The sequence below is a fragment of the Hyalella azteca genome, unplaced genomic scaffold (genome assembly GCF_000764305.2).
Source record: "Hyalella azteca isolate HAZT.00-mixed unplaced genomic scaffold, Hazt_2.0.2 contig14830, whole genome shotgun sequence".
Taxonomy (NCBI): domain Eukaryota; kingdom Metazoa; phylum Arthropoda; class Malacostraca; order Amphipoda; family Hyalellidae; genus Hyalella; species Hyalella azteca.
The window spans coordinates 56,922-67,916 of NW_025944702.1; the positions used below are offsets into that span (position 1 = coordinate 56,922).

The 10,995-nt window shown below is 34.7% G+C and overlaps 2 protein-coding genes across 2 annotated transcripts in view; one reads left to right on the forward strand and one right to left on the reverse strand.

Moving 5' to 3' along the window:
- Positions 1–3,991, forward strand: part of LOC108667269 — a 5,572-nt gene extending 1,581 nt beyond the window's left edge. Inside the window, exons 3-4 of the mRNA XM_018154276.2 lie at positions 1,250–1,442; positions 3,009–3,991. Of these exons, the coding sequence (XP_018009765.1) occupies positions 1,250–1,442; positions 3,009–3,170 (355 nt within the window). The 3' untranslated portion in view covers positions 3,171–3,991. The remainder of the gene's footprint in view (positions 1–1,249; positions 1,443–3,008) is intronic.
- A 578-nt stretch (positions 3,992–4,569) lies between these two features.
- LOC108667268 (non-structural maintenance of chromosomes element 1 homolog) lies at positions 4,570–10,995 on the reverse strand. The gene is made up of 6 exons (XM_018154275.2): positions 9,833–10,995; positions 8,882–9,016; positions 6,825–6,978; positions 6,141–6,336; positions 5,507–5,623; positions 4,570–5,305 (listed from the first exon to the last, which is right to left on the reverse strand). Exons 2-6 carry the CDS (start codon positions 9,003–9,005, stop codon positions 5,159–5,161), a joined length of 738 nt encoding a protein of 245 aa, XP_018009764.1. The 5' UTR covers positions 9,006–9,016; positions 9,833–10,995; the 3' UTR covers positions 4,570–5,158.

The following is a 10,995-nucleotide window of genomic DNA, read 5'->3' on the forward strand; positions in this document are numbered from 1 at the left end:
TCCCAATACAGCTCACACAGCAAACGGAATTCGAACACGTGGATGTCGGCAATACGTATCAGTTAAATTTGAAGCGCTGACGCAATACAACTCACCACGTGTCGGATGTTGCCACACAAAATGACGGAATATAGGGATTTGGTATGTTTCCATTCTAAAGGCTTTTTAATAAATATGGCAACATTTTGTGACGTTTCATTGTTGCTGACGCGTAGTGAAGTGTTTTGAAAGTCATGTGAAGGCAACAGAACTTACATAACGCATACGGTTTTTTTTTATAGTTTTTCATTTCTCAATGCGTCCTTAAAGTGTCGGAATATACCGCGTTTACCCTATACCTAGGTACCTAAATAAAATAACAATTAATTTTTCTAATATTTGAAAATAATTATAGAAATTCATTGTACATGTGTAACATTGGAGACACTGGATTCTTTAAGAAGTGTTGTATTTAAAAAGTAATTTTTAAATGCATATTATTTTTTATTGTCAATATTGTGTTTTTTTTATGCAGGCAGACTTAGGCTTTGTGGAATCTGAATTCTCTGTCCAAAATGGCTTGAACATTTTTTATTTCAGAAAAATTTGGAGCACAACTGCAAAAATTAATGTTAGGAATTGCTCATGTTATAGTCTGATGAATCATTATGTAGGTATGTCATGCCAAAATGCAAAGTTGCTGATTCTATGGAATCTGCAGCCAGCTTGCCAATTCTGTATTAGCATTTCTATACTACTATAGGAATCTGAGGTTAGGTCAGTCAGCCAAAAAAAAATTTTTATTTAAATACTACGGTATAAGGGAACATGACCAAACTTGACCTAATCTTTTCCAACTCCAACTGTTGATTTATGTTCTAACTCTAACGTCTGATTTTCTGAATCAGCAATGAAATGCTGATTCTACAGAATCGGCAAACTGGCTACCGATTCCATTGAATTGTTAATTCCATTATTTCAGCCCAACATGTGTAAATATTAAGTTTTACATAATACTGCACATTTCAACTTTAGAACTATCAAATTGACAGAGGTATGAAATTTTTTTTTTTCAAATGGAATGCGTCTTATATAAGATTTTACTATCCATTCCCAATTTAAAATTAAAATTTCAAACTCTCATGCTTGCTCAGATAAAAGTCAGTTTATTAACAACATTGAAACTATTCAGAGAAACATGATGGTTCTTGTTGGATGTATGTCATGCTATGTAATTTTGTTTGTAACTAATTATATTTCACTATTTCAGATGCATGAGGGAGTTCAGGCAGATGAAACAGCTTTGTGCTTTTCAAGGTACAATGAAGGAAATCACGGAAACTTTCCAGACAGTTTCCTTGGCAATTATTCAGCTTAGCAAGGAGCTGAAAGAAGCCGGCCACCTTCAATCGTCAAAGTATTGTGAAGATCTCCAAGAACTTGAGCAAATGAAATTAAAACTGGTAAGTATGAAACCCTGCTATCTGCCATATATTTCTGTCCAAGGCCTTTATTATGCATCAATTCCAAGATTTCATAACAATCAAGAGGAACCCTAACAATTTCGTGCCAACTCAAATGAAATATGGACAGAGATTGTGATTTTATCCTCTAGGTATTACTATATATTTATTTTAGATATGTAATGAATTCTTGAGGAAAGGGTATAATTTCAATGTAAGAAATACTATTCATTTTTGGGTTCTGTTTAAACTGTCTTTGTTGCCTTATTTGTCTTATCAACTTAGGCTTAGTAGAATTTGAATTCTCTGTCCAAAATGGCTTAAACAGTTGTTATTTCTGAAAAATTTGAAGCGCAACTGCAGAAATAATTTTAACGGAGCATAGAGCATATTAATGGTAGACAAGCATAGATGCATGCAAGCCTGAGGCCTACCTTGGTACTTGGCAGGCCGCAAAAAAAATATATATATATATACACTAAAATTAGTATACAAAAGGAATTCTGAAAGAACAGAATTCAATGTACGGCAAAGAACATAGGAATTCTGGAGTACTACGTATCTGTCTGTTCGGTTATACAATATCTTCCACTTTGAAATAAATGACTGGGAATGAGGTGGACAAATTCTCATATAGTGGCTGTTCTTTTGTTGAACTCTACTAAGTCAGTGCAATAAATAGTGACACTGAGGCTTGGTACCTGGGGCCTTCTATCAAAACTCTCTTAACTGTTGCAACAAGCGTAAACGTGCAGCCTAAATACACGTTCTCGTCATTGTTTGATGGGTTTAGCTCGAAAAGCCGTCAGTGATTGGCTAAAAGGGTTAAAAACTCGTAACTATTTTATTTTTTAACACCCCAGTGATCACGTTACCAAATGAATACCAAGCTGTTCCAGTTGAACCACGTGAACCAGGCAGCAGTTGTAATGGTAAATGATATTAACATAACATAGTGATGTCGGCGCTGGAGTGTAGGCCTGATGTGGCCTGTCGCCGATTCTTTTCCTTTTCGTGCCTTGTTCACAGAAGATCTAATATCGTGTTATTTGCCCGGATCTTTTCATGACTGGCGATAGTTTGAAGTAGCTACACTGGAATACTGTTCAAGTCCTCATCTGTGAACACACTGCTGAAGAACTGATTAAGAACGTTAGCCTTGCCCTCATCAGAGGAAATCTTTCGTTGGTCTACTTTCAAATCAGATATACCGTTCTTTGACTTACACTTCGAACTAGCACGATTCTTCAAATCCAAATCAAAGCTGACCGAAAGTGCCGATTGACAGTTAAATTTTGGCATGGGACAACAATTAAGAAACCAATCTTGAACTCCACAAGATTTTAGTGCACAAATGATGCATATGTACGTGATGTTGGGTCCTTTTATAAGGTATATAAGTATTGAAAACGTAGATTACTTCATATTTGGTTTTCTGTTATTTAATTCATTTTTAATAGTATATATTTTATATTAAATTCCAATTTTTCTTATGTGTCTTTTCAAAGTGAATTTGTTATATTTAGACAGTCGTCAGAATCTTAAACATGGACAACCGTTTTACAGACTGCCGAGATGCACATCAAGCTGCAGGCCCTGAGTAGAAATGACAACGAAGAAGATAAAGCTGAAGTTCGTCGCCTCACCGCGGAAAACAGACGTCTCATCTTCAAAATAAACGATGTTTTAAATTTAATTCGTTATAAGGCAAGGCCACAGGAAGCTTGAATATCCGTCATCTGTATGGAAATAGTCGGAATTTCTCTCGAAAAATCATCAGTAAATGTTGGTGCTTCTCATATCTATTTCCCAGAAATCGTGTATTGTTCATGCTTGTCTTATCAAAAAATTTTTACCACTCAAGTTCTTGCTAAAAATACATTTTTGCAGTGGTTTGTAATTTGCTTTGTTGTTTCTCATTATTTTGAAAAAATTACTAACGTGAAGTATCTCATTACGATGTCCAGTTTTGCCTCTTTAATCTTTCAATTGATTCAATCGTAGTTTTAATATCGTATTTGGGAGTTCAAATTCCGTGAAGTAATGAAATCTCAGTTTTTACTCTTCAGCTATACGCCACTCATCAACTGGCCTAGCTTTATCTCATTTACGTTCCTTCGGCAACATTCTGGCGTTGCAAGTATTATGTGTGAAGTAATTTCCCTATATGGATTGAGTTTACAAGGCTAGAAATGCGGGTGCATTTATCTAAGTTATTTGGTTTACCAAAGTACGGTCGCATACTTTCTCTCGGTCTCTCCACATGACTATGGTCGATGTCGTAAATTAGATTTTATGGTAATGAGTCATTTGCATCTGAGCCCAATTTGTTAATTTTTAATATAAGAATTTTAGAATTTAATTGATCTCAGGTGACAAATCTTGTTCCGAGTAAGGACTAGCATTCGACTCGAGAAACGAATCCAATGATTGTTTTGACCATTCATGGTCGAAACGGTTATGTCCCAAGTTATTTTCGTGATGAATTTTGTACCCTCGGTCAGATACTCGAAATTTTCGGCACATTTGTAATAAAATCGAGATTTTCACAATTTTTTTTAGAATTTATTTAATCTGTCTGGAATGTAGCGTTGCATCGTCTAAGGACAATTTCAGAGGAGCGAAAACCGCCTTGAACATTAACCACCTCTCACTCTCAGTAGTAGTACTACAATGACCAACGCTTGAGCTAAGCTTTTTCGCACCCAAATACCAAAAATTTGGATCGTTCACCATTCGCAAGAGTAGTAGGGTTTCAAAATGAGCCAACTACCGAATCTTGAGAGAAAGGATTAGCGATATTCTCTCAAAGAGATAAAGGTAGAAAACGGGATAGGTGAATAGTAACGGAAACGAAGACATTCGTGGTTGCTTGATACGTCGGCCGCCCGCACTAAAGACTTGAAAGAGATGCGAGGTCTGACTAAATGACAACCACACACTGAAACCAGCAGTCTCTCACTGCGAGCTATGGTGCGGTGCTCGGAATAATGCTGATAGGAACGCAAAATTCCGCAGCATTGATTACAAGCATAGACACAAGTCAGAAAACTTCTCTAACGGATCATAATTGCTTAATGAAATCCTTTTCGAATCCTATCCACTCGAATTAGAAAGAAAAAAACGCTTTATCAAATAGGAATCTATTTCCTGAACGTACAAAAAATATTACAGATTATAGGTCGTCCTATGTATAATACACCGAGGTCCACTACAATTAATAGTCAAGGTAGTTTTTTTCAAAGCGAACGAAGCAGAAGCTCTCTGTCTTATTATATTTATAACCAATATCCCCCCTAAGCCATGAGCAATATTCTAGACTTTTTTGCATAACATATCATATAACTGTTCATTTGCTTAGAGAAGTAATTTGTCTAATAATCTATTAATCGAGATTAAAAAAAGGGGGTGAAAATTTATCCAAAATACATAAAAAATTTTCCCAAACATCTGCCGCGCTAAGTACAAATTTAGCTGAATTCAATTTTTACTTTCCAATGAACGATTTATTTTAGTGCTGCTTACCCCAATAGAAAATTAAAAATGACAGACTGTCAATACCAATTAAAATTAACAAGCCTATATGCTATCAAAAAAGATAACGATTTGTTAAATGGCTTCACTCTTACACTTGAGGGCATTTTTTTTATTTTAAATAAAATGACTTAGGATGCCTGATGTTTGCCACTAAGATTGCCGAGTTTCTACTGAGCTCGCTACTCTCCACCTGATGCACTGACGCTGTTCACGCGAGGCCAAACAGCGTTGCAGCCTGGACAGAATGGCAGGCGTTCGGCTTTGCGCCATAGCTTGCGACCGCAGCTTCGATGTACTCGACTGTTGCACTGATCGCAGCTGTAGCCCTTGAATGTGAATAAATTGATTCAATATTCACGATTTCTTGCTTCTGGAATGCTGTATATAATTCAAGATGGAAGCAGCGCAAATTTTTTATGGAATATGAGGAAACAGTCATACATTGGTATCAAGTCGAGTGTTCCACAAGATAAAACGTAAAAATTTAAACTTATAAAAATGAAAAATCAGAATGAAATCAAGTTCACCTGCAGGGTGATGATTTTGCAGAGGACGCATTTGACGCAAATATCAGGGAAGTTAGCTTCCAGCTGCTGCTGTTGCTCAGACAGCGTTAGGCCGCTTAGAAGTAACATGTCATCATGCTGCAAAGTTGCATGGAATTTAATTTAAAATAATATGCGTTTAAAAATTACTTTTTAAAGACAGTATTTCTAAAGAGGCCAGTGTCTCCGATGTTACCGATGTATAATGAATTTTTTTATTAATATTAAATTTTTTAAAATTTTATTTGATATTAAACAGAATATTTTTTACATTTTCAAAATTATTTATTCTGTCTATTTATTCGAGCATTCTCACCGAATTTACACAAGTGTTCAAAATTTCAGATCGAAGTGTGTTGAATATTGATTATTAGATTTGTAGCAGACAGACAAACTAACAAAAACAGAAGATGTGTTTTAATGGCAGACGTTGCTTAATAAAAAAACTCACTTATCATTACTACAGAAATAACCACGTGTCATATAATATTCTACGCTACAGTTACTAAAGAGAAAACAAAGGTGCAAAAGTTACAAATTAAATAATTGCGATACTTTGCGCTCATAGCAGCTACATAACAGAAAAAATACAAAATTAAACAATAAATGGGAGTACCTTTATTATAAGCTTGGACTTGATCATCCTAGCAATGGCCGCCTCGCTCTCAGACGCAGTCACTCTGTGGCCCTGCAGTCCAGTCCCCATGTTGACAGCATCGACTTCAGCAATACAGCCTTCCTCGCTCTCAACGATGCCTGAGATGATGCGCTCTAATAACATGTCTTCCCAAGCACTTCTTGATGACAAACCTCTGTTGCAATACAATGTTCATCAAATTGTTCGGGCATAAATTATAGTGATATACACAAGAAAGATAATTAAATATAAGTATTACAACTGACAAGATTATGAATGAAATACCGGTACACTAGAGTAACACTCGATATTCCAAAAACAAAATATATTAATAACTCAAAAGCAGCGCAGTAAGATTCAGTTAATGTTTGAAAAAAACACCAAATCTATTTTTTACGTACGCCAGCACTCAGGGAAAGTATAGATAGAGTGAAAAACCCTTACTACAATGGTTTAAAAACAGTTTCACCCCTAATGAAATAAACATGCCAAAATATGTGGTCACCTTTAGTTAATTTTCCTAAATGATTAATGGATACGAATAAATCATTTAACAATTAAGTAACTCAAGACATTTTGACGTCTGAACTCCACCAGAGATCAATAAAGAAATTACCCCAAAAGTGTAATTTATATACTTGCAGTTGGGAAGAACTGACTTACTTCAAAACATCAGACGAGATGGTGTTGACAAGGACGAAGCAAGACTTGTCTTCTCTCAGGTCCTCTTGCACACTCTTCTTTATGATCAGATGCAGGGGGCTTAGTGAAGCATTAATGGCCATCACAAACTGCTGTAGTCCACCACAGCTCCCAACTTTGGAACAATTTCAATTAGAAGTCATAACAAGACACTATTTAATGGAAATAAACTTTTACTATAAAATAAATATGGTTTTACCATAAAACGAACTGCAGTAGTCCAGCACAGGACACAACTTTTGAGTCAAATTTATTCCATTTTACAACACTTCTCTTTAACTTCACTTCTTGTCTGTCTGTCTGTCTGTCTGCTACAAATCTTGTAATCAAAATTTAACATACTTCTACTTATCCTATCTATCTGAAATTTTGTACACTTGTGTAAAGTTGGAGACAATGCATGAATCAAATGATAAAATAAATTATTTAAAAATTTTTTTTTTCAATAGGGTATTAAAAAAATTGGAAAAATAATTTTGTCAGCTAGAAAACTTATAACTGATATTTGACACACTGTTACCTGTCCAATTGATCTGAAATTTAGTACACTTGTGTGAAGTCGGAGGCAATGCATGAATCAATTGACAGAATAAACAATTTTGAAACAAAATTTATATATTAAAAAAATTGAAAAATTAATTTTGTTAATATTCAAAAATTAAATGAGAAATTTATTGTTCATCTGTAACATTGGAGACACCGGATTTGTTAGAAGTGTTGTCTTTAAAAATTAATTTTTAAACGTATATTATTTTACAACACTCCTCTTTAATTTCACTTCTTATTTGTTCGTCTGTCTGTCTGCTACAAATCTTATAATCGATATTTAACACACTTCTACCTGTCCAATCGATCTGAAATTTAGCACACTTGCGTAAAGCTGGAGACAATGCATGAATCAATTGACAGAATAAATAATTTTATAAATGAAAAATTTTTTTCATTATTAAATAAAATTAAAAAATAATTTTGTCTCCTACAAATCTTATAGGGTAATCCATATATGACACAATTTGATCTGTCCAATTGATCGGAAATTTTGCACAATTGCAAAAAGTCAGAGACAATGCATGAACCAATTGACAAAATAAATAATTTTGAAAATTTACACAATTTTGATATCTTAAAAAAATTTTGAAAAATAATTTTTTTTATTTTTGAAAATAAACTTCGAAATTCATTGTACATGTGTTACATCCAAGACACTGGATTGTTTAGAAGTGTTGTCTTTAAAAAGTAATATTTAAACGCATATTTTTTTGCTGCCTTCCAATTTTCTCCAAAATCACATCAAGATAATAAATTGTGGGCCAAGTGGTTAAGATCATTAAGGTTAGAACAGCAAGTTGCGGGTTCAAGGCCCACACTTATTTAGAGCATTCTGGTCAAAATTCTGCTCAGTGGTCAATTCTGGTCAAAAGCAACAAGGTGGACAGGTGGTCAAGAATCAGTTACAGGGCAACCTGGCCTTATCAAAGCAAATACTAAAGTGATTTTATGAACACAAAGCTTCCGTCATAAATACATTAGAAAGAAAAATTATAGATATTGTTAACTATGGCAATTTTATATTGGTCATAAAAATGAATTGTTTCCCATTAATTAGACAGCAGTACTTGCTGTATGTTCACTTTTCAGCTATGGCAAAAAATTGAGTGAATAAGCATGAACGGAACAGCAAAAAAGTTTGAACATGTCCACAGTAATAATATAGAATCCCAGATATAGGTATAAATTATAGAATGGCACAGTTTTGAATTACACAGATAGCACACAGCAGTCACATGTATTGAGTTCAGTTGAAATAATGTGGCTCAATCAATAGACAATAGTTTGATTAACAATATATTTGAGGTTGGCAATTTCAAGTTTCTATCCCTACCAGGCTATCAATGCAGTTTGGGCTTGGCTTGCATCAATAACATATGTTCAAAAAATAAACAAAAAACTGGTAGTCAGAATTATCTAGTTTCCATGAAACTATCAATATTTTCCAACATTAGGCTTACTCAACTAACCTCCATATTTTGAACAAGCAGCCTCATAAGCAGCATTAACTTTAGGTGCAGTCAGCAACCTGTTGGCAGCTATGAGTTGCAAGAAGCTTCGATGAGCATCATTGTAGGCTTCACTCTGACTCATTGCACCTATTTCTGAAAACAAAAAATTATATTAAAAATAATTCAAAGCAATCAAAGGCAAGCCTATCAAATTCCATGTGAAAAAATAATGTAACATATAACCTAAGGCCTCAAATAATCATAGTAGCAAACAAGAGACTCATTAGTTGCATCTTACATGTTACATTGAATCCTACAAAAAGACCAGTATATTAAGAATCATGGTCCATGGAAACCATTATACGTTTATACCAATAACCAGTGTATTTAAAGATAAGATATTAACCCTTCCACAGACAAGCATGAAAATATTCAGAAATTCAAGTTAATGAAACCGTTAATGAAACCAGTACAAGAAAGTATGAATGATCATGAGATATATTTACTTGCATGTATTTTCCTAAACATAGCATTTTTAAAGGAGTAACTAGCTTCTGAAGAATCAATTAAATACAGTCATTACTTAGGAAAAATTAAATATAATCCAAATTTTACCATTTGAATATAAATAGTAACTTTCTAACTTCAATTTCGTTAAATTTCATTCAGTTAAATTAATTAATTAAAAAAATTTTGCATTATCTGCATTAAAAAAAACAGAAGTGTCAATTTTATGGTCCAAGTCAAATCTTTCATTTAAATGCTCATATTTTGATTATTGGGTGGCATGTTAGGCAGTTAGGGTGTGATACTAAAACTATATTACTATAAATGGAACTATGTCAGGTAATTGGCGATTAGCAGAGCCTTTGAGGCATGATAATGTGGCCTTGAACAAAAAAGTAGGAGCCATGGTTGGTCTTTTTGAGGTACTGACTAAAACCGGGACCAGTCTGCCGATCCACTTACCTGAGGAAGGGTTAAATAATCTAGATTCTTGAAAATTATCAGGAATTTGAAATTAATTACAACTAAAGTTGATTGGCAATTGAAAAAGTAAAGGCCAATTGCTCTTGCTGACACGTGTAGCAAGTTTTTCTGTGCAGTTCTAAATGAGCGAAAGCAAATTGCAAATATGAATAATGCATGGAGCATGAAACAATGAAAGAGTACTTGGTGAGGACTAGGAGCAGAAGGGTTTTAGGAGTGACAGAAGAGCTGAAGATAACATTTTTGCTGTGAATGAATTGATTGACAGAATAAAGAGAGATGGAAGGAGTGTCTCCTTGAGTCCTTGTCATTCATGAATACGGAAAAAGCATATGATAGAGTGGATAGAAAATTAATCTGACAGATGTTGGAAAAAATTATTATGAGTGAAAAGTATGTAAGGATAGTTATAATTTATAACTTAAAGGTGTGTTTGTAAATAATGTAATAATGTAAACACTAAGCACTCAAGCAATGAAGCAAATATATGCTTGAAGTTGAAGATGTGGAGACAAACTGGATCTGGTCTATCTGGATGAAGTGAAGAGTGTGAGAGGTGTTTGACAAGGGTATATTTTGTCTCTGCTCCTCTTCAGCCTTGTACATTGGAGATAAGGCTGGTAGACTGACTAGTTGTGAATGGAACAGCTTAGGTCTTAGGATGTGGGTCACAGCTTTCAAGTATTACCCTTAGGAATTAGGATGTGTAAGTGTCAAGTGTGTAATGACACACACAGTCTGCCAGACAGGCAGGAGGCAGCAGCCTGTATGACACGTAACAGACTGCCAAACTGCCGCTGGCAGTTGCCAGTTGGGAGGAAAGGTGATTGGGATGACAAATGAATATAGGTACTTAGGAAGGCCCGAAATAGGAATGAGTGTTGACTCAAAAGGATGTGAGAGGGCTATAGCATTGAGTTTTAGTAAACTGTAATGAAAATCAGTTTTTCAGAAATCAGAATACTGGTCTGTGGTGAGCCGCCAGCAAGGATGAGAGCAAGTAAATATGATGTTCTACCACAGTCCATAAGAGAACTTGAGAAGTATGGTGGTGCCCAACTGCCCGTGCCTATGAATTAGGATTATACACGGAAATTGGAATGGAGGTTATTACATGAAAATTAAATGGGTGGATAGCTAGA

Excerpts from the sequence above, each read along its gene's own strand:
- LOC108667268 (XM_018154275.2), bottom strand. The coding sequence starts at position 9,005 with ATGAGTCAGAGTGAAGCCTACAATGATGCTCATCGAAGCTTCTTGCAA. Across the intron at positions 6,337-6,824 it reads ATCTCGTCTGATGTTTTGAA|AGGTTTGTCATCAAGAAGTG; the intron begins GTAAGTCAGTTC and ends GTATTGCAACAG. Across the intron at positions 5,624-6,140 it reads AGTCCAAGCTTATAATAAAG|CATGATGACATGTTACTTCT; the intron begins GTACTCCCATTT and ends GCAACTTTGCAG.